Source organism: Drosophila takahashii, chromosome 2R, assembly GCF_030179915.1.
Source record: "Drosophila takahashii strain IR98-3 E-12201 chromosome 2R, DtakHiC1v2, whole genome shotgun sequence".
Classification (NCBI taxonomy): Eukaryota; Metazoa; Arthropoda; class Insecta; order Diptera; family Drosophilidae; genus Drosophila; species Drosophila takahashii.
The window spans coordinates 28,153,877-28,178,022 of record NC_091679.1 but is presented as its reverse complement, the minus strand read 5'-3'; the positions used below and the strand labels follow the sequence as shown (position 1 = coordinate 28,178,022).

The 24,146-nt window shown below is 39.6% G+C and overlaps 1 protein-coding gene across 5 annotated transcripts in view; it reads left to right on the top strand.

Annotated features, from left to right (window-relative positions):
• Positions 1-21,921, top strand: part of EcR (Ecdysone receptor) — an 87,222-nt gene extending 65,301 nt beyond the window's left edge. For all 5 annotated transcript variants that reach the window (XM_070213690.1, XM_070213689.1, XM_070213691.1 and 2 more), the window contains 4 exons: positions 17,602-18,119; positions 18,182-18,325; positions 18,397-18,549; positions 18,613-21,921. In XM_070213690.1, the coding sequence (XP_070069791.1) occupies positions 17,602-18,119; positions 18,182-18,325; positions 18,397-18,549; positions 18,613-19,767 (1,970 nt within the window). In that variant the 3' untranslated portion in view covers positions 19,768-21,921. The remainder of the gene's footprint in view (positions 1-17,601; positions 18,120-18,181; positions 18,326-18,396; positions 18,550-18,612) is intronic.
• The last annotated feature ends 2,225 nt before the right edge of the window (positions 21,922-24,146 follow it).

Sequence of the window (24,146 nt, the reverse complement as noted above, 5' to 3'; positions counted from 1 at the left end):
TTTTTTTCTAAACAAATAAGCAGCAAGTGCGTGCTTATTTAACATTTCATTTTTTATGTGTATATATTTTGCGGCTTTACGTTTATTTGTGTAGTCTGAGGTGTTTTTTTTTTTTGCAAAAACCTTCATGAAACAACAGCTATGGAACCGAAAAACAAAAAAAAAAACAGCAGCACGAGCAACACCCACAATAGACAATCGATGGAATCAAAGAAATTTGTAACGCAAAACTCTCAGACTTCGGTAGCCTTCAGCTTTGAGCCGGCAACTGATGCCTGCGGTTAGAGCTGACACAGTTTCAGGCACTTTTACTTTTATGTCTGTTTATGATTTTATTATTTTTATTTATATTTATATAATTATGATGATAAACGCACCAGCAATCCAAGTATAGAGCGGCGAAGCAATTAAGAAATTACTCGGTAATTGCAATTGCCAACCTCCTACACATCAGGCCAATACAGTTTGGTAGCTACTTTCTTTTTTCCTTTTTTTTTTTCTCTCTACAAATTTGGACAACAACTTGTGATTAAGCCGAGGTAGAGGCTGAAAATCGGACTTTTGACGTGTAGGATTTATGATAAATTTTTAAATCCCACTTTCACAGTTTTTTTTATTTTTAAAAATAAAATTTATTTATCTTATAAGGATTAATATTTTACCTATTTTAAAAGAAGTCAGTTGTGGTTGTGATTTCTAATTCTATTAACCATTCACCTAAATTTGTTTTTTTGGACGTGTGTTGATTTACTTGCTGGTGAATATAAATAAAGTCAGCACGGTCAAATTATTTTCGATTCGCATTGACGAAAAAAAGGCTATGCGTACTTGAATTAAACGCAAACACATACATATGGCTGTGCTTATTATATAAAATCTATACGTACTATATATCGTGGTCAAGTAGAAGGCGAGGAAAGGGACAATAAGTCTGTATGTGCTTCCATTGTTTTGGATTTTGTTTTTTTCGGGGTTTCGCCTTCATTATTTGCTGTATTTTTTCCTTAGCCGTAAAGTAAGCGATTTCGAAGGAGGACCGGGGAAGGGCATAGAGTTTTGTGGGAAATAACAACCATTAAAACGTTGTGCGAAAAAATCAGTGAGTATTAATCAAGACACGTGTTGATGACTTCAACTGCTCCACGTCGGCGGGGAGGACAAAAAGACCCCATGACAAGACAGTGCGATGGAGGGAGATGGAAAGAGCGATCTGAGACCGCACACTTGCCATATATCATATTACACAATTCGCTGTACAAAAACCGTGTAGGTAAAGGTCAAAATCTCAAAAAATTCGCTGTCGGCAAATACGGTGATCGTATTGCTAATGTACCGTTAAAAATTGTTTAATTAAAACTTGAGGTTTTGTTTGCTTTGTTACAATAAATTTTGACAGTGGGAAGGGAAGCGATAAATCATTAATTTTATCTGCTTCTGACAAGGTCAGTGTCAGTCTGCAGGGCGGAAGATCTGCAGAACTCGACTCTCTCTTTGTTTGCCAAGCTGAGTGACAATAATCGGAAGCGGTTCAATCTTAATTGAGATGATTGAAGACTGTATCATGAATTGAGAAATGTAAATAATTTAATTCTAGTTAATTGGTAGCTTACAACTTTTGTTCTTTCCCCGTAAACTTTCATTTATTACGCATACGCCTCGTATGACTCCAAACTCAGATCAACAAGAGAATCACCAGCACGATCATCTAACAAAAGCAAGTTGTGCTTTTGTTAATTCCCATCAGGTTTACCACTTACTTTTTGTTATTTTTATTCTGATTGTTATGGTTGTTGTGGCTGGTAACAAAAATCGTTAGAATTTTCGCTGGCCAAAACGGCCGTTGACCCGCCCGACTCAAGGTTAAATGTTGATGCGTAATAAGGCAACAAATAAAACAACAAAAGACGCTTCACACTTTTGGCTCAAAACGTGTGTGCTGGGCCACAGAAATAAAGAAATAGAAATAGTAATAATAATAGGTACAACTTCTGTGCGTGCCACCCGTCTCGCTCCCTCTATGGTTTTACTATTTGAAAAATTTTACTCCAGTATTGGTAGAATGGATAAGGGGGTGGCCAGGTGGTAAGGAAGTGGGTGCGGAATAGTAGAATTCTATTTGGATTTGTTCTTGGATATTTTTCTGCTGCGTCAGCGCACACGCGATTTCTATTTGCCAACGCTGTTTTTCTAGCTTCTTGCCCTTACTCTTGGCCATTCTTATGGCTAGAAAAATCCCTCCGCCCCCTTTTGCCGCTTTTGTTAACTATTTTTATTTGTAATTACGTGGTCGAAATGATTATGATGTTGATGATTATCATTTCCATTCAATGTCAAAGCGAAATTATATTTTCTGTTTACTTTAGAATGATTTCCCCCTCTCTTTTTGACTTTTCGTTTTTTTCGTTTGTTGATTTTAAGCCATGTGTGAGCCGAGCTTTTGTTCTGTTCTGTTTTTCTCCCTTTGTCTAACCAAATTATAATTTTTGGAGTGAATTTGTGTTTTTTTTCAGAAAAATAACAATGGCACAATCAAAAGTGATTTATTAAATTTTTTAGAAATTTTGTATTCATTCCGCTTTGAGTTGGATAGTTTTTAATGTGCCTTTTATGAGCGGTTATATTGTACTCGTATGTATGAAGTATATAATATTCTTTATAGATAGGACTAAACCTTTCATGATGAAATTTCGTGTATAATTTTTTTCTTGTTTTTAAGAGTTTGTTGTCTAAGTCTTTTGATTTTGACTGATTTATTAAAACCGCAAACCCAGGTTGTAAATTAATATTGTTCAGTTATTAAATAAAATTACAAAAATTCGAAAAAAAAATGTGTCAATGACAGCTCAATGCTCGCCGCAATTTAATTAGCAACCCACGCTATGGATATACATTTGTACGTGGGCGACTAACGGTACTTACTCTACATTTAAGTTTTTGTCAAAACAATCCAATCTTTTCTTCGCGTGGGCAACACATGACACAATCTCCACGATCCGTTGAAAAAGAACCTAATTGTCTTTGGCACATTCCATGACTCGAACCCATAAATTTTAAATTATAATTATAAACTGACTTCCGTAGGCTGGCAGAATGACAGAGCCACGAAGGCCAACGGTAAAGCAAAACAAAAAATCAGAAGTTAAAACAAAGAAAAAAACTTTGCAAATATATTACTAATTAATTCAGCTCTATCTACACTTTTTCACTTGATCACTTTTTAAAATTGCCTCAAATATTTCACGCAATTTCCTTACAATTTCTTTATAATCTATATATATTTCTGATAAATTTACCCAAAACAAAGTCTTTTTAAGTGGCATAAACTAGCCTATGCATTCATTTATCTCGATCCCAAAATTCGCGAGCTCGGCAGAATTCCCGATCAAGATCAAGCCACCTGCCACATCGCATCGCATCGACCGGAACCGGACCTCAAAGACGCATTTTCAATGAGTTTGCTGCTGTTGCCGCTGCCTTTTGCTGTCGGCCAAAAGGGCTAAAAGCGGCAGCCGTCGCCTGACTAAATTTATTTCAATCCTTTAAGCACTAATTTTAAATTAGATTCCAATTGCTGTCGTCCCCGTCGTCGTCTTCTGCGTTTTTTGTTTTCCTTCTTGTTTTTTGGGCCTCCAGTCGAATTGGCAGCTGTTGCGGTCTCCATTGTAGCATCTGCCTCGCTTGGCTCTTCTACTTCTACTCGGGGCCAAGGCAGCGGCGGCTAAGACCTCTCGGCCATTTATTTATATTTTAAGTAGTTGGCAAATGCTTTTGATCCTTTTTTTAAACTCTGGCGATTTTTATCGAATTTGAAAATTTAATTGGCAGCAGCAAATGGCCGGACAAAAGAACGTAACAAGAGCGAACAAATGCAAAACATTTGCTTGCATTATTCCTCAGCCTGTCGGTCGGTCTGCCTTATCTACATCTTACTAATAATTGGCTTTCGGGCATGGAGTGTGATCATTTATCAGGCTGCTCTCGGGCTCACGCAACTCAATGTCAAAGTGGATCGCTCAATTACTCATCCTCATAAGTATTACGCATATTTACTGGGTGTTGCCAGCAGGAATAGTAAAAAATGAATTAAGGAAAAGCTCACGCGACGAAAAAATGCCTGAGAACAACAATACTTGACCCATCTTAGGTTTCCCATCCCAAATGTTGGGTAGGCCTGTTCTATTATTATCCGTGTTAAAGAATGAGAACTTTTATCTTTTTCAACAAACGTGTGATTTATTAAAAGTCTCAGACAAGGTAACACATTTTGTGATTAAATACGACTGCCAAAAGAAAAATGCTCTACTAATACAGTGAAATTTTTTACAAAATTCTTGCACATTTGTAAAATATAAAAGTAGAATGTGACATTTTTTCTTGAAAAGTTTGAGTTTTTTGAAGATAGTAATGAAATTAATGAAAATTCTTTATTGCAATTACATATTTCTTCAAACTGTATCTTAGGTATAGAACTTCAGTTTTTAATCGTAAGTTCTGGAGAGTTGATTAATTAATACCACACATTTCGGGCGTGTCACCCTCGGCTAAATAATGGCCACATTCCATGCAACTTATGACGAATAAAAACCCCTTCCTAAGATCGCAGCTTGAAATATTGAAAACCGAAGGAAGAAGGCAAGCAAACGCGAGTTAAAAGTCGACAACACATGTAAAATGTGATATCCACTGATGTTGTTGGGGGAGAATAATCGGAAAGGATGTGGACTTTGCATTCATTTGACTTTTAATACCCAACCGACAGAGCCGACATTTGCTTACATTTTAAAAGTGGCGCACACACCCAAAAACGTAAACACCGACAGCACAAACAATTTTTAACAAGAAAACCATTTTTGAGATGGGTTGGGTTATATCAGTTCGGAATGCATTTTCAGTCAACGCTGAAATTGAATCATTCGGCGAAGTCGTCGTCTCACCACCGAGAAATTTTGCCCGAAATGCAAATTATGCGTTTAGGTAGAAATGGTAAAGGCGAAAACTTTGACCCAATCCTAAGTGAAGAAGTTGTCGCAGAGAATTTAAAGTGGAAAGAGTCGTCTCGATGGGAAGACCAGGAGCAAATGCAAAAATATGCAGGGCCCAATAAATCAAAACTGTGGCTCATTTGGCGTCTCCGTCTGTCCGATCTGTCCAATCTGGGTATGCAAACGCGTACATATATAATGTCTGACTGTATATAGACATGTGCATAAGGAGGGACTCTTTCTTTTTCCATATATGTAGATATGTACTTTGTACCTCGAATGCAAAGTTTAAGTCATTAAAATGCGCACACACAAAAAAAGGGAAGAGAGAAAAGACCAAGAGCCGAGAAAATTTGTCGCTTGTTTGGACTGCGGTGACAAATTTTTGTCTGTTTATATTAAACCACATTTGCACAACTGTAAGGGGAAAGGTTTGAACAGAGAATAGAATATCACCAAAAAAGTGCCCAGCGAAATCTTCACCCGAAACTCCTTTTATTTTTTAGGCAAATAAATTTGCCAGGAGAATTAAAATTCTACAAGAGCAGAAGACCCCGAAACAATTGTTTTTTTTTACATTTAGCTGCCTTTTGTTGGTTTTTAATTTATCTTTCATTTTCGATATTAACTCTCACTGGCAATATTTATGCAGAACGCATAAAAACACAAAAACAACTCAGTGAGGGAAAAATTCAAAAGCTTTTAAAACTTAATCGAAATGGTTATTTTAGAACTCTGAAATTTCGTGTGATAGTTAATCTGTAGTAAACGGAGCTTAGTTATCTCGTTCTGATGATAAACTTAAAGTTTTAAACTCTACATTTTAATTAATTTTCCATTATTATTAGTACAAGTAAAAAATACTTTAATATTTTGACAGATCCATTTTTTCATATTGCATATTTTTGTCAGTGATAATAATTAAAAAGTGTATTGTTGGTTTCGGTGTTCTTAAATTAATTCGTTTCAAATTTATGTTTTTCCTTTTTTGCATTATTTATCCATCCTTCGCGCACAGCAGGCCGTTTTTGTTTCTCTTTTTTCGGTCCGTCTCGTGAAATAATATTTCTTACTTTTAGGAGGTATATACTACCTCAGTATTGTTTGCCAAAAAAAGCGGGAAAAAAATAAGATATTTCATTAATCATTTTGCAAAAAATAAAGTCAGAAAATCCAACAATAACCGAAGCGATATTGTTTTTATTTTCGTTTCGGATTCTGCTATTTTGAAGAGCTGTGCCGAGCCAAGTTCAATAGAACTTGTTTCGATTTTAGTGCCTAAAACGAACACTCGCAAAGTCAGCCTAAGACGAACTTAGCCAACATGACGAGGCGAAGCTCATGCCTTTGGGCTCTCTTTCAAGTCTGAGACTTCGAACACGGGACTAGCGCGAAACTTGATTAAAAATTCAAGGCCATGTTGTGGCACAAACGAGCGTTTGAAGCGATACGATACGAGCTGAAACGAAACGAAAGCACGTAGACCGGCCAAGACCAGACCAACCAGATCTCAGGCAGCCCCCCTTCGCCATTCCCCCCCACAACCAACAACCAACCACCAGATCATGTGAGTCTGGAGTTGTGTTTAGAAAGCGGCAGTGCAGGCTTTGTATCTGCAAGATACATTTATGCCTGGCCGTACAGACCGAGATAGAGATTGCGATCGCAGCGCGCTCCGCTTGCCCAGTGCACTCGTTGCACTTGCCAAACCTACTTAGACTCTGAAACTAGTTGCCGATGGCTGCAGCCGCTGTCTGAAAGTGGTTTCCATTTTAGCCAGTCCATGTGAAAAAGCCTGTGCCACGGCCACTTTTGCTGCGCCGTTCGTTGTTTTCCTTCTCCACGTTTTCATTTTCCATGGATTTTATGGTAAATTATTTGCAATTGTTTGCTTTGTTTCGCCAAGCTACATATTTCTGTTCGCATTTCCATCTTTAGTTTTATTCGTACTTTAGTTTCATTCCACGGATTTAATTGGATTTTATTTAATTGCCGTCAGGTGGGCAACCGCCCCTAATGACAATTGGCCATAAAGATCAAGCCGAGCTTGACTGCGAGTTGTAAGTGGTCATAACATAAATAATAGTCTTTTTTGCACTTTTTTAAAAATACGAATTTTTCTGGATTCAGCTTCTTCTTTTTGGAAAAAGCAACATTGGAAAAACTGTCCTCACACAAAAAAAAAATTCAACTTTATTTCTTATCAATATAAGGCCGATATGATTAATGTCAAATGTATGATTCAAGCATATCAACTTGATATTTTATCATTTCATAAAAGTTATAAATATACCGTTTTAGAATACAAAATTTGTTTTTTTTTTAACATATTTTGTAAAACAAAATAAACATAATCTTTATTCATATCAAAATGATATGAATAACTTGTTTTTAAAAAGTATTACATTTTTTCTGTGCATTTACTTGATAGCTTTAAACGGGCCATCTAAAGTCTTCCAGGCCCCTCTTCCTTCTTCTCCTGGGGTTGGGGTCCATTTCGCTTTTTGCTGCTGTCCATGATGATGATAATAATGATGATGATGCCAGTTCTGCCTGCGATGATCGCATGTTTATAATTAGTACTAGAAACACTCGGGCCAAAAGCGATTTCAGAGTTCTCGCTCTGTTCTCGATGCTCTCGAGCTTTGCCTTGGGGTTCGGTTTCATTTAACCGACCAAGAAAATCGGTTGAGCTCAGGCTTCGGCTCTTGCCTGTAATTAAAGTGCCCAACGGAAGTGAGCCGAGCTGTGAAGTTCAGCTTGTTTTTGCAGCTTTGCCGCGGAAATGTAATGGGAGCTGCATGTACTAGGTCGACCTGCCCACCACCTTACCATATGCCGTATGAAACCTTTGCTCATTTACATCTCTGTTTCTGTTTCTTTGCAGGTAATGACACATGACAGCCGGCGGTCTGAAAAATAGCAAATGAAATTTTCCCTTTCGCGACCAGGTAAAGCCCACACAGTGGGCCTTTTTTTTGTATCTGTGCCTGTGTACTTGCGCTAAGTACTGGTATCTGCGAACCTATATATGAACTTATCTTTAGCCATCGACTCCCACACTCGAAAATAGGCATTCACAGCTGCCTTTGCGCAATTTCTTTTCGAGAGGAGCACCACAAAAAAATAAAATATCATTTGACAGGCAGGCAGAAATCCTATGACTGACAAGTTGCCCCTTGACACACATTTTGTCATAGCAACGCCAAAAATAAAATTAATAAATTGTTTTCAATAAAAACAAGAGAGAACGCTATAGTCGGGTGCCCCGACTATCAGATACCCGTTACTCAGCTAAAGGGAGTGCGAAAGAGATGGAGAAAAACTTTGATCCGCCGTAACTTTTTAACGAATGGTCCGATTTAAAAAATTTCTTCTACATTTCGATAGGTATTGATAAACACAATAAAACTGCATTTTTACTTTTCCAAAATATTGAAATTTTTAAAATCGTATATATGCGATTGTGGGCGTTAGAGGGGGCGTGGCACCCTTTTGAAACAAACTTGCGCTGCGTAGGAACTCCTAGAATCTGCATGCAAAATGTCAATCTTCTAGCTTTTATAGTTTCCGAGATCTCAGCGTTCATACGGACAGACGGACAGACAGACAGACAGACAGACAGACAGACAGACAGACAGACGGACAGACGGACAGACGGACATGGCTAGATCGACTCGGCTAGTGATCCTGATCAAGAATATATATACTTTATGGGGTCGGAAACGCTTCCTTCTACCTGTTACATACTTTTGCACGAATACAATATACCCTTTTACTCTACGAGTAACGGGTATAAACACCAGCAAACGAATATGTATGCTCAACAATTGGCACAAAACCGAAATCGCTGGTCTAAACCAGACAATTTGGCTGCTCACAAAAAAAGTGAGATATACCCCACAAAACAAGAAAACAAAACAAAAACAGCAAAAGCAACAATCGAGCAATGAGGGCTGTTGGGATTATGGCACAGTAAAAAAGGTGGCAAATGAGGGCTATTAGGATTATGGAAAATGTATGCGAGAATGATGCTACCAATTTATCATAAAAAGTAACAAAGCGGAAGTAAAGCTACATATGCATATAAGCATGTGTAGTCTATTGACATTGTGGAAAAATTACCTTTAATATTTACAAAAAAATGGCTATGTGGAGGTTAATACCTCATAACAGGCTCAGTTTTTGAAGGCAAGAATTATCTAAACATATGTAATACACTAAATTTAAAAAATGTTTGGTAAACATTTTTTATATATTTTATAGACAACTAAAATAAAACACACTCCCTTAATTAAGTCCGTAATTCGCTCTAAGAGTCAGGTTGATCGCCCCAAATTATATAGTTTGTCACTCGATTTATGTTTAATTTTCCCTGGCGCTGCAAAAACCAAAAGTTTTTAAACAGGAGAAAAATGCTGGCTAAGAATGCAAAATTCCTGGAAATGGATTTTGTAATATTGAGCGAATATCATACCTCTTGCAACGCCACAACCCCTCTTCCACTCGAGAGGGTTTTTCGGTTCGTTTTACAACCAAAGGCGACGTTGTAATGTAATATGCCGTACACAAAAAACCACGCTCAAACGAAATATGCTTTTTGCTGCACTCGACAAAAGAATTTCCCACAATGTCAAGAGCCACAGAGAAATCGCGCATACGCACAGTGGGCGGCCGCCGGCAACGTTAATCGTGAAATTGTTTTGCCTGCCAAGTGAAGCATCAAATAGCCAACGCTTTTTAAGCAATTGCTTAATTTTTGGGGTAATCAAATATATATGTTTAAAATATAGTTTTAAATCTTGAAAATTTATGTTGGAAATTATCGATATTTTCGATATTTTTGACAATATAAATTCAATATTATTGCTTTTTTGAAGGGAAAACACAAATTTAACATTTAATAGAAATAGCAAAATGTCGATATTTTTTCTTGCTATACTTGGAAATCCTTTTTCGATACCCATGAAATATTGCACATGATTTTTAGGATTTTTTTACCTTTTATAGTTATTGGAATGCCAATTGTTATTATTTTTTTAGTACCCCTGAAATCGAGCCTTTCCATTTCTCGCTCGTATTCCCCGTGTCACTCAGCGGTCCATAAATGCAGTTCGCATTCAATGCATTTTCTGACGCCCTGTCAATACATGCCGCCACCCAATCTGGCACCGTCTGCGGCAGACGTAAATGACTTCAAGGACGAAGACTGGCCCACGCTTGTCAGACATCTAAAATAATAATAAAAGGCACATACGGCAACAAGAACTTGTACATGCTCATGGTGTATTGTGTATTGTACATCGCTTAAGAGCCAGAACAACGTGTGTCGCTGTCCGTGTCGCTCAATAAAAATCACTGACCAGCAACAATGTGGCTGATATTTAATAAGTCTGCAGTCAAGACGACGACAAAGCCACATAAATCGCTGTGGGGCGAGTGGGTGAAGAGATGCTGGGCAGCTGGGCTGCTTGGATGCTTGGATGCTGCATAACAACATGTTGATAATGTAATAACAATAACCATAAAATGAAAACGCCAGACGAATGGCAGTGCAGCGGGAAAACCCCAGAGAGGGGCAAAGTCGGACTCGACTTTTACCTACCGCAACAAGGTCGCAATTAAGCTCTACTCATAGTAGAGCCATGCTTAAGGTTCTGGCGTTTTATTTCATTTCGTTTTTATTTTTTTGTACATTTAATTAAAAACTTCCGTTCGCTGAAACTCCAATAGAGGGGGCCGCAACCCCACCAACTACTGCACTTGAACAAAAGTTGTGTGCCTGATTTTGCATAGTAGCTGAGGAGAACGCTTCACTGCTCGCATTAATCACGCTGCAATGGGTGGAGTCTGGTTTGGGTGGGGGAGGGGGCTATAGTGATAACGTGGAAATGGAGATGTAGATAGCTCTATACGGAAAACACATTTGGACTCACCCTAGGGGGCTGTACACTGGAAAATAAGGAAAATTGTCAGATAATCAGGAAATCAGCATCTTTAGAAAAATGATCTACAATATAAGATCGATAGGATCGGTTATGTTAACTGTTAAGATCGGATCGTAAAATAAATATTATTCCTATAGCGAAAAGGTATGAAATGGCAGGTTTAGAAACACAGTTTTCCATTATGACTCTTCAGATTAAGTCTTAATTAATATTTTCTAACCATAACTATTCACTGTCTTTCCATATAGAGCTACTACTTTTCGGGTTGTCTCCACACCCCCCTTCAAAAACAATCAACTCGACGCCACTGATTGTGACGCTTTTGTTGGCCACCCTGAAAACTTCTTGAATTCTTTGTCCATCTATTTTAGCTCTTATTCTCTGCAGGCTTTTTTTCACATTTTTCTCTAGCTCGCTTTTTGCTTTGTGTTTCTAATGGCTTCACTCCATTGCCATTTGTTTTGAGCTCCATTGTTCGCTGCTGCTTTTCTTTTGGCCATAAGTGTAACATCCCCACTTCTCCATGGCCCCCAACTCAACCAACCCGAACCCAACTCCCCTACCACTCGATCCCGTGTACTTTTAATATCTGTTTTGGGGCTGCAACTGGCCAGTGTTGGTAAGCGGTGGAAAAGTGAGGAAAAGTCGCGCAAAATAAAACATTGCACACGGGGTATGTCGAACATATGTTGGCTATAAAATGCAAATTGTAAACAAATCCAGTGTCTCGCACACCCATGCAGAATTACACGAGCCTCTCTGTTTGTGTGCATGTGCTGCATACAAATGCAAACACATATCATTAAGGCAGGAATGCGCAAAAAAAGGGGCGGGTTCCAGTGGGGCAGAAATGGCATATAGCGTTGGGGCTTTGATGTATGTATATAAACAGGGAAACGGCAGAGCGGGAAAGCTTTTCAGGATAAAACAAGGCGAAGGAGATGGAGCTCACAGTGTAGAATATCGGTAGTAGAGCGTAGTGCAAGTTATTTTTATTTTAGAATAATAAACAGTGCTCCCATACTAATTACAAAGACCTCCCAAGGACCGAAAGCGAAATACTTTATTTCGGGGTAATTTAATGAAAAAAACTGTGATTTTTTAAAGTTTGTATGTTTGTACATCAAAAACCAGTGTTGTAAAGTTATATTAAAATATTCGACAGTCTAATAAAAAGCTTCTAATGGGTAGTTATGTCAACTGTACTTAATTTCCTTTAAGCAGAACCTGTCTAAGGCGGTCATTTTGGAACCGTAAATGACAGAACCTAAAATGGCGTCACCTTTTCAACGCTTTCTCCAAATCGAAATCAGAGGCGCTTTCTTTCAAACTGCAACGACAACAAACATTCTTGCGCAACAAGAAGCGGAAGAGCTATATAATGCGTTTCAAAACACACGAAAGGTCACGACGACGACCCTCGGTCTAAATGTCGACCTGGGCTCAAAGTAGGTTAAAAATCATTTTTCAGCCACCTATTGCACACAGTGCAGACCCCCCAACACCCCTACTTTCTTCCGGATCCGTGTCCGTGTCCCTGCCCCTGGTCAAAACACAAAAAAGTACATGGCTAGGCGGCAACATGCCAACGAACTGAAAAAATCAATTTTTCAACCATATAATCCAAGCCCTCCTCGCTGGGCGGCTGGAGTGGCTCGGGGGGGTTGGGCGGTTGGGGGTGGCGAAACGTGCCTAACAACTGACAAACTCGTGCAAAATAAATTGCAGCCTTGCACTAGAGAACCGAACCGAACCCCCTGGAACAGAAAAACGTGTGCAACCCCAAACAAACGAAAGAGACGGAGAATTGAAAACAGAGAGCGAGAGAGAAAGAGAACTGCAGACAGTGCATTGGACATGCGCTTTCTGTGGTACAGTTTTTCAACTCCGGTTCTACGTTCACCCTGCTAGAAGAAACCCCCAAACCCAAACCCTTCAGAGGGGTTTCCTGGGCGGACTAGGTTGATTTTGGCCTTAGCTACTCGACCGGCTGGCCATCACAAATCATCCTAGCTACGGCCAAAGCCAAGGTGGAGCACCCCCGGGTCCCCAACCACCTGCAACAATCATCCCCTTTGTGGGCAAACTCTGCAGTTTCGGTGGTTAGTTGGGCCTGCTCAACTTGTTTTGATTTAGGGTCGTCGGCTTTCTCTTATATAATCCCCAGCAATGTCTTTGCAGTCAAATTTGTACTCCCATGGTTAATAAACAGTCGAGCGATATACACAGAAAATGTGTCAATAATGTGTAACCGTTTCTGGGATTAGGGATGTTTGATATTGGGGCGATTTTCAAAGTGTTAATTCGAAAGGATAAAAGGTTAAAGGATATGAAGATGGAAAATTAGCTCAAGTTTTCTATATTTTTGTACCTCCTAAGCATCAGAAGCTCAGGCGCATCGAAATTACACAAATGACCATTTCGGATGATTTGTGAGGAGATACATGATTCATGATGAATGTGGCGCCAGGACAATGCCATAAAAGTCCTACATTCCCGAATAATAATCCTTTGCTTCCTCGCTGCACAATGAAGGGGAATTTTGTAACGACAAAACCTAGATAAATCACACGAAAGTAATATACATCCACTGACTAACCAATGGAAGTTAAAAAAACTTAAAAGAAATTAAATTAGTTAATCTACTCTAAGAAATGTATCCTACAAATTGAAGATTCTAGTTAACCTTTTTAGGATACAAATTTTCTAAAATCCAAATTTTTAACTTTTGGGATCTATATTTTATTTATTTGTTTAATTGCTCTCTGGATTTCATACAAATCATAAACTGAATAAAAATTTGTTCCATGGATATAAGGTTATTCCTCTCCTTGTTGCTTCGATTACCAACATCCTTCGATATTGATGCAATCGATATTATCGATATTTCTATTGAAGTTGCTTGGCTTTTATTTCGAGGCTGCAAATCGTACAAGCAAACTTTGGCTCGTCTGACGCTTTTTTTATGACTTTTGGCTCTACTAGACTGCTAATATCCGAGGAGGTAGGTGGGGTGGGGGTTTTTGGGGGAGCGCCTTGGAACTTATTTACTTTGCTTCTCTATTCTCCATTCTCTGCACAGAAGGCGCTATTTGCACTCTTCTTCGCCTCTTTTTATGCATTCACAGAAAACAAGCCGCTTAAAAATATTGCATTCACAGCACACACACTCACAACCAATGCACACTAAATACAAAGAGACATTTTCGCCATAGAGCCGAGCAACAAAAACAAGAGGAACGGCAAGAACAGGAGCAGTAACAAAAAGTTTCATTTCTTTGCCTAGAACAAAAAAGTGTGTGTGCGAAAAAAAGCGATGAAAAGCCAAAACGAACGGACAAAATGAGATGCAAAATGCAGAAGGGAGAACTTACCTATACCACTACGAAAGCTTGTGGGACATGCAATCCGCTCTCGTGCACTCACACACACACTCACGCGAAGGGGTGGTGTGGGGGGTTTGTTCGTGACGTCGACTGCGCTGCTCGCAGTGACAGTGGCAATGCCAAAGGCAAACTGCATATTTTCGAGGCCTACATCAACATTTTGCAGTTTTTTTCAGCAAGGGCGTGCAGCACGAGCAGACAAAGAGGCGCAAACAGAGAGCGAGTGAGAGAGAGTCAGCAGGAGAGCGAGTGAGAGAGAGTGCAGGCTGCTGGGCGCCCAGTGTTGTGCCACCTGCTAAAAAAAAGAGATAGACAAGCTGAGACTTAAGCACGTAACGGTGTAAATGAAACCTTGGTTGCATTTCTTTAAAATATTTTAAAAAAATATTTTGTGAAAGAGATGCGCTACTAACTATCCCTGTTAAATCTTGAAAATGTATGGAAATTCAGTTTTTATATTCATCATGATGACGAGAAAACGGACCTAATTGTAGAAAAATTGGTTTTTATGATTATAATAGTCAAGATAAACTAGAACATTTGTACATTTTTGTATTGGTAATACACATTTTTTTAATGGAAGCAATAAATTGTAAGTTTAAATTGGCACTAGGATTCACTTTTTAAAAATAACCTACAATAAAAAAAAAGTTTTTTTATGTAGAGTTTCCTCTATTAATAATTTGATCGACAATTAATTTTATTTTAGAGATATTGTAATTTCTTGATAAATCCAAAGTTATTTTAAAGCTTAGGGTCTCTAAAATCAAACATTTTTAATGGGGAATTGTTTTTTTTGTTTCTTGAATGCCAAGAAGCAGGTCGATATTTTGTCTTATAGCGTAAAAGTCCAACCCGTCAGCACTGAAGTGGAAGTTGGCTGCAGTTTGTTTTCGTGGCCATGTACACTATATGCACGTATTTGTATATGGCTATAGCTTTCTGGCCTCGTCCTCCAGCGATCCCTTCTTCGGGGGAGTCGCAGTCGGAGTTGGAGTCGGAGGCGCTTACATGGATTATGTGGGTATGTAGTGCGGAATGGCGAACGGAGACCGAGCGACTAAGCACAATAACACAATGAACTCCAAACGTGGGCATCTCCAGAGGGGCGGGGCGGGGCGGATGGGTGGAAGCCAGTTGGGTGGACGTGGACCCGGGGGTGTCTTTTGTGCTGCACTGCTGCCGCTCTGGCGTCCACTTTTTTCATCCATTGCCGTTCTGCCTTTGTTTCGCTCTTCCGCTGGCATTGCGTGCGATGGAAAATGTCTTTTCATGGATGAAAAATGAAATGTGGCTCCTTTGTGGATCTGTGTGTGTGTGTTTGTTCGGTGTTTGGTGTTTGTAGGCAAGTTGCATTTTTGCGCTGGGTAATAATTACCGGCAGTCAGAAAGTTGATGTTATACACGCTCAGTTCTCCGGGGAGGGGGTCAAAGAGCTTTTCACCGTCACCTGGCGCCTACTTAGCTCTGCTCCATCGGATCAGCAGCGGCGATCCCGTGGGATGCAATCAACCCTCTTCTTCCACGACGAACTTGGACGAGAGCCGGTTAAACCAGCAGCAGGTTTTTACTTTTAGCCACGCGATTTCCCTGCCAAAGCAGCAACAATTTTCCACATTTCTGCGCGAGTGCAGTGAAAATGCAGTCAAGTTGGCGTCTCCCCATTTTCCATTTACCATTTTCCATGAGCCGCTGGAGCAGACAAAGTTTGCATGACGCCGTCGTTTATTTCATTTTCTGCGCTTTCCCGGGCTCCTTCCCTGGCTGGCTGGCAGTGAAATTGAAACGCAGCGACTGCAGAAAGGGGAGGGAAAGTGGTGGCCGTGGGGCATGAGGCAGGAGCCAAGACAACGGGGCGTATGGGTAATATTTATGGCAATGTGCCTGGTGGGTAGAAAAGATGGGGTGAGGGGGAAAAAACGGTTGCTAAAAACTGTGTTAGGCCGACAATGCACTGCGTTGCACTCGCCTGCAGTTGAAGCCACCAAAGAGAGGTGGAGAAGGAGCAGGGTGCACTTGTGGCCAAGTGACGTCTTAGCCGCTTTGGCTTCGATTCCTCCTGCCTCTTGTACTTTAGTCAAGTGTCTGAGACGTGTCTTGGGCCAGCCTTCTATTGCCATTGCTGCTGCTGCTGCTGCTCCTGCTGTCACTGTCATTCCTCCTGCGGTCGTTTCTGTTGCAGTTGCAACAGCAGCACGTACTTGAGCGCCGCCAACGCCCACTGCCCCGCGTATCTAGCGTATCTAGCCCCCATCTAACTGCCCCTCCTTGGCACATAGTTAGTGCCTTTGTGGGGAAAACTTGCACTTGATATTCTTTTATCTCTTTGTGGGAGTGTTGCGAGCGTGACTATTCGCATAATGTATCTCTCCAGCGCCATTCATAGTTCTTGATCCCACACATACAAACCCTCTTTGGAACGTAATCGATAGTGGGTCTTGATGGTTTATGGTTGGTATAGGAAGAAAGTACTGGGAGCCAACCATTGATGGTTGGTGGTGGATATCAACTTTTAATAGCACTCAACAGGAAAACAAGGATCCAGCAAAGCTTACTGATAGATAAATTATTTAAACGGTACAAGAACACAAGTACAGATCTAAGCTAACCGAATCTTTAACAGTTATTAAAGCATAATTTCGGATAAATTAATTTAAAGATTTTAAAATTTAGATATTTTATGCAGAAAACCAGTTGCCATATACCTATACATTTTTTTAAAATATATTAAGAGCTTAGGATTTAATTTGTACTTGATAAAGATGTTCCTTAGATATTTTTTGAGCTTCATAAATTTGGTATTTTAATTCTTTATCTATTCTTAATATTTTGTAATTTGTCAATTTGTCTGTTACACCCTGTTACAGTGGTGTAAACTCTCAAGTATACCTTAAGTAGAGCTTAATTATAATGGGATAACACAATAGTCACTCCAGTTCCCTAGAATCTCCCTTTTCAGTGACGTGCATTCCCCTCCAGCAATCCAAACCTCCCTTGCTTAATTTTGGTTGATGAGAATAATTTCGTGCCTCAATCCGTTGACTTTGAGCGGCAACGTTAATTGAATTTTAAATTTCTCGGGGGACAATGGCGGAGTTGGGGGCGTCGCTAAACTCCGTTTGGAAGCGAATCAGTTGAATCCAGAGCTTGCAAAACATGCAAATGGCGAAGAACAAAGAACTCTGGCAGAGAAAATTTATTTATTTGGGTCTAATGTTTTATGGATCGCCGCTGAATATATACCATACTAACTAGATGCCTCCCCCACCTTCTTTTTATCAACAGGTCGCGATGATCTCTCGCCATCGAGCAGCCTGAACGGATACTCGGCGAACGAGAGCTGCGATGCGAAGAAGAGCAAGAAGGGACCGGCGCCGCGGGTGCAGGAGGAGCTGTGCCTGGTCTGCGGCGACCGGGCATCGGGCTACCACTACAACGCCCTCACCTGCGAGGGCTGCAAGGGCTTCTTCCGGCGCAGCGTGACGAAGAGCGCCGTCTACTGCTGCAAATTCGGGCGGGCCTGCGAAATGGACATGTACATGCGGCGCAAGTGCCAGGAGTGCCGGCTGAAAAAGTGCCTGGCCGTGGGCATGAGGCCGGAGTGCGTCGTCCCCGAGAACCAGTGCGCCATGAAGCGGCGCGAGAAGAAGGCCCAGAAGGAGAAGGACAAGATGACCACGTCGCCCAGCTCGCAGCACGGCGGCAACGGGGGAAGCGTGGGCTCTGGCAATGCCCACGACTTTGTTAAGAAGGAGATCCTTGACCTGATGACATGCGAGGCGCCACAGCATGCCACTATTCCGGTAGGGAAATTATATCATTTGGAAATTAAAGCCATCGTGACCACATTGATTTTCCCTTACAGCTACTACCTGATGAAATTTTGGCCAAGTGTCAAGCGCGCAATATACCTTCATTAACGTACAATCAGTTGGCCGTTATATACAAATTAATTTGGTACCAGGATGGCTATGAGCAGCCATCCGAAGAGGATCTCAGGCGTATAATGGTGGGTCTATCTCTAAAGTAAATACCCCAAAACACACATAAAGTCTAATATTCGGTTACCTTTACCCGCAGAGTCAACCCGATGAGAACGAAAGCCAGACGGACGTCAGCTTTCGGCACATCACAGAGATAACCATACTCACAGTCCAGCTGATTGTTGAGTTTGCCAAGGGTCTACCAGCGTTTACAAAGATACCCCAGGAGGATCAGATCACGTTACTAAAGGTGAGTAGAAATCTAAGAGTATACAAACCAAATATGATGACTAACTAACTCCCTAACTAATAGGCCTGCTCGTCGGAGGTAATGATGCTGCGCATGGCTCGCCGCTACGATCACAGCTCGGACTCCATATTCTTCGCGAATAACCGATCCTATACGCGGGACTCGTACAAAATGGCCGGAATGGCTGACAATATTGAAGACCTGCTGCATTTCTGCCGCCAAATGTTTTCGATGAAGGTGGACAACGTCGAATACGCGCTACTCACTGCCATTGTGATCTTCTCGGACCGGCCGGGCCTTGAGAAGGCCCAACTAGTCGAAGCGATCCAGAGCTACTACATCGACACGCTACGCATTTATATACTCAATCGCCACTGCGGCGACTCCATGAGCCTTGTCTTCTACGCCAAGCTGCTCTCGATCCTCACCGAGCTGCGCACGCTGGGCAACCAGAACGCCGAGATGTGCTTTTCGCTTAAGCTCAAGAACCGCAAGCTGCCCAAGTTCCTCGAGGAGATCTGGGACGTGCACGCCATCCCGCCCTCGGTGCAATCGCATCTCCAGGTAACCCAGGAGGAGAACGAGCGACTCGAGCGGGCGGAGCGTATGCGCGCCTCGGTTGGTGGGGCCATAACTGCCGGACTCGACACCGAGTCGGCCTCCACTTCGGCGGCAGCGGCAGCGGCGGCGGTTCAGCATCAACCTCAGCCTACGAACCAGACCCAAAACGATGCACAGCATCAGTCGCAGACGCAGCAGGCGCAGCCTCAATTGCAACCGCAGTTGCAGCCACAGTTGCAGCCGCAGTTGCAGGCTCAATTGCAACCGCAGCTTCAGGCGCAGCCTCTCCAGGCGCAACCCCAGCTTCTTACCGTTCCCGTCACCGTTCCCATCACCGGAGGACCCTCGCCTGGTTCCGTTTCGGCGGTCAGTACGAGCAGCGACTTTATTGGCGGCAGTGGGTCCATAGGATCCATCTCGGCGGCGGCGACAACCTCCTCGGTGACTGCTGTGCCCGCCAGCTCCACCACTCCGGCCGTGGCGATGGGCAATGGAGTTCGAGTGGGCGTGGGTGTAGGAGTCGGAGTGGGCGGCAATGTCAGCATGTATGCGAACGCCCAGACGGCGATGGCCCTGATGGGCGTGGCCCTGCATTCGCACCAGGAGCAACTCATCGGCGGAGTGGCGGTCAAGTCGGAGCACTCGACGACGGCATAGCAGACGCAGTCGCAGCGCCACCAACAGACCATCGGAATCCTGCTGGATTGAGGAGGGCAGCTGAGGAGTTTAGTTTCGAAAATAGAAGTGAATAATTAATGGACAAGCGTAAAATGCAGTTATTTAGTCTTAAGCCTGCAAATATTAGAGTTTATCTATTATTCATACGATTTAACAGATAACACAGCCTATTAACAATTACAAAAGCTTATTTGAAACAAGCTTCAACCACAATTGGACAAACGCGTTGAGAAACACAGAGAGAGAGAGACGGACAAATGTAAAATCATGAAGTTTAGAATCAAATCTTTGGTGGGCGGACTCACGCCTCACGATCAATTCTCGAATTTTGTTATTCAATTTGATCCTCCGAACTGCATGCGAAACAGATAACAGATCAGAAAAAAGAACAGAGAGTAGGGCGAGACCAGAGAGAAGAGAATAAAGATTGTTTATATTTTAAAAATATATAAAATAATAATTACTAACTGTAAACTTAATGAAAGCAACTGTATAATACCTAACTATTACTCTAAATCCTTACGTTAGAGAATCGAGTAAATCTGTTAAAGGAAAATAATAGTTATGATAATAACATTAACATCCACCATAACTAAATACATTTAAATTAATTCAAAACAAAAAACTCTAAAAAAAAAACATGCAAAACTTGGACTGATTTTATAAATATTTTTTAATCATAACGAAAGGCAAACTGTAAAAAATATTACAAAAAGCAAAACTAAACAAAGAAACAAAAATTGATTATGCCCTCCCAATATTTTTTAAAATATTAGAATTTAAATTCGAAGATTCTAATGAGTTCCACCCAAAAACATTTGCAAGCAAAAACCAAGAACCTTTAATATTGGCATCGTTTTAAGACATTTTTTTCAAAAAAAAACTTTTATATTGAACTTTAACAAGAGATAATGAAATTGAAGTGATTGGAGTCTTACTCAAAAACCAAAAGGCATCAAAAGGTATTAAGTCTAAAATAAATATTGATTTCAAATTCAATAAACACTTTTTGGTGGAAAATAGTTTTCAATCACTTTGATAACAGCCACACATATAAATACACACATACACCAAAAGACTTCAATATATATTTATAAAATTTACATTGGTAATTCAAAATTTGTATGAAAGAAACAAAATTCAACAAATTTGGCGAAATCAAAATTTATTTTTAAAGAACGTGCAAATTTTTTACTTTGGCAATTTTTATGTTAAACAAAATTTAATGCAATTGATTTTCAAAAAACTTTTTTTAGATTGTATTAGTTTATTTTGCTTTGAGATGTACATTTTAAATAAATTGTTTAAAATTGTTGGCCTTATTTTAACTTAAATCAAATTTATTCTAATTTTAATAGAAATTTGTGTTGGAAGATAAAAAAAACACTGTAAAATAATAACTAAATAAAACGTAAAGTTACAAGTTAAATTCTTTTATTGTGTAAAGATTAAATAACATCTTACGTAGCTTTCTACTTGAATTGTGCAATTTTTTACTTTTACTACTAATCTTAATTTAAATATAATTTTACACTCACACGCATACACACGCCTACACACACAGCCACACATGTAAAACTTTAAGTAAACTTAATTTATAAAGATGAATTTGTGTAAAGATGAACTAAAAGTAGCATGATATCATGGTTATATATGGAGTAACTCTTATCAAACGAGCGCAATGCTTTCAAGAAGAGAAATCTAATTAAATGTAGCCTGCACTTTGACAAACAGAAAGCAGTGAATTATTTATTCATAAAATGTGTAATCGGACAGAGGGAACCTCCAAGGGAAGATTCAAACCAGCGATGGTCCCTGCTCATCAAACTCAATTTAAGTTTCGTTTTTACAATCGGTTTAAGTTCGACTCTTCTAGTATGCACACTCGAGTACGTTCAATTATTATTATAAAAATATACATTAGTTACATTTATGCATACCTTGTTTTATAGTTCTACACATATTGTAAAGAAGCAAACTCCATCGTAATACGGAATATTTTTACCTTTTTACCTAATTGCCGCAAGTGGAAGAAGTAACGGCAAGCAAAATATATACAATATATGAAAAAAATATGTTGAAACACAACAAAAATAAGACAAGAAAAAAATATGCAAAAAACCATAAACCAAACCCTGGTGTTTTTATTTTGCCAAATATTTTTTCGTCATATTCAATGTGTTTCATTTTTGTTTGCTAAGGAAAAGATTAAAACTAGTGGGATGTGAGTGAAAGACTTATGAGCTGGAAATTCAGAATTTGAACAAAATTTGCATGCGATGCAAATGGCTGTGAAATTGGCTAAGAACGAAAGGAACAGGTTAAAAATGGAGAAAATAGTAAGCAAAAAGCAGTTTTGTACCTTTTTGACATTTGTTTTATGATTTATTTCTTTTTCAGTGGATAAAACAGAAAAAAGCTATTAAATAGCTTACAAAAATGTTTAAATAACATTTATTTGCTAAAAACACTTTTGAGATCCGAATGTGGTAGGGAGCGGATGACTTTCCACATTATCATAGTTATTCGATTTACAATTCCAGACCCAAGTCGAGTATTAAATTTAGTCTAAGTCAAGCATAATAAATACTCTCGATAGACCCTCGCTAAATCTTTAAAATATTACATTGTAGCACGCCTAAGACCTGTACATATGCATAAAATAATAAATATATATTTATATCTCTCGCTCTATAAGAATGCAAACAAAGAATGCGAATAACAAAAATACAAATAATGCAACCTGATGAATTACGAAAATACAAGATGGTATAAAGTAACAATTTGTTGACAGATCCATTCATATAAAGGAGGTAACCAAAACTAATCCACAAAGCTAAAGCTGAAACGTGAAAAAAAATCGTTATGTAGATTTTTGAAATTCGAGACTATGTTTAATTTTTATGCACTGTTTTTTGTTATGTGTAAACTCGTAACTTGTTTTGCCCCAATATCTAGACCTAACTATGTAGAACCCACGACCACGACCGTGTACACAGCCTGTAACCCTAAGAGAAATTGATTGACACTCACACACAATTACAAGCATTTTGTGTTTAACTTGTAGATATTGATCCTGAATTGAAAAACTACCTCAAGCAAAACAAACGATGATGAAGCAGACGGGCGAAAGATGTAGGGTGATCGAAAGGTTTTAAGCATTATAAAAATAAATCTAACTACAAGCGAGACCTTAGCAGCAGAGTATGAGCAGGAAAAGAAGACAAAAAACGTATACCTTTAACAAAGATTATTATTTCCGTAATAGAAATTCGTTTCCCACGCACCTCAGCACATAGCGACTTCGTTTTGAAGTTAGAGCATAAACGCCCCAAGCCTTGTTAGAGGTACCTGGTTTGTCGCAAAAATACGCAATATTGGACTTAAATTATTTGCATTATCATAACGTAAGCGAGAAGAAAACAACACAAAGCTTCTTGAGTTGACTTGAGTTGAATAGCTTAGTTTTTCTCACTGCCAAATCGAAATTGAGATCTAATAACCATGCAGATTGACTAAGTTATCAAACCGCAGCCATTTTTCGAACTTAGAGTAAATAAAAGGGGAGACACCATAAGTCTATTTCATTTGCAATGTCTAGCAATCAGTAAAATAAATTTAAATGGTAAAAACGAATATCTACGATATATATACAATTATAGCAACCAGGTCAAGATACGATTTCGAGTATATCTTTAAGTCAGAACATATACGTATGTGGATTGACAACGCACACAATTCGAAGACAGAGAACTTAGCGAGTAAAATCATTTTTCTGAAAAATACAAATAGAGAATACCCAATACAAAAAACAACTGAATTGATGGCATTTTAGTGTAACGAGAAATACAAAAAAGGCGATAATCTAATCAGCATACTGAAAATATTCTAAACGAAGCCCATTACACTCCAGATACGTAAGAGGAAATAAAATAGCAAACGGAAAGCGAAAATAGCAGATTTGAATTAATTAATGAACGGACGGATTGTCTAGAAATAGTTTTCTATTTCACTTGCATTATTATTTACATGCTACACTGCCAGCAAACTTTTACTTCACCTTTAGACCTATCCGGCGAAAGTGATAGGTCGAAAAACCAAATATTGTTTCGTTTCAATATCTTCCCATTTAGCGAATATTTTCTAAGTTGCCGTATACCGATTTTGATAACGAGAGAGAAGTAGAGATTGTTAGCATTTAAACCGAATAAACAAAGGCAAGCGCATGCATACCTTCTTCTAACTGTGTATTTCCCCGGGCTTGACATTGGCTACACCGAAATGGGAAATAATTTCGAGATGAGGTGTGAAAAACAAATGGTGCATAAATATGTATAACCTCGGACATGTATCTAGAT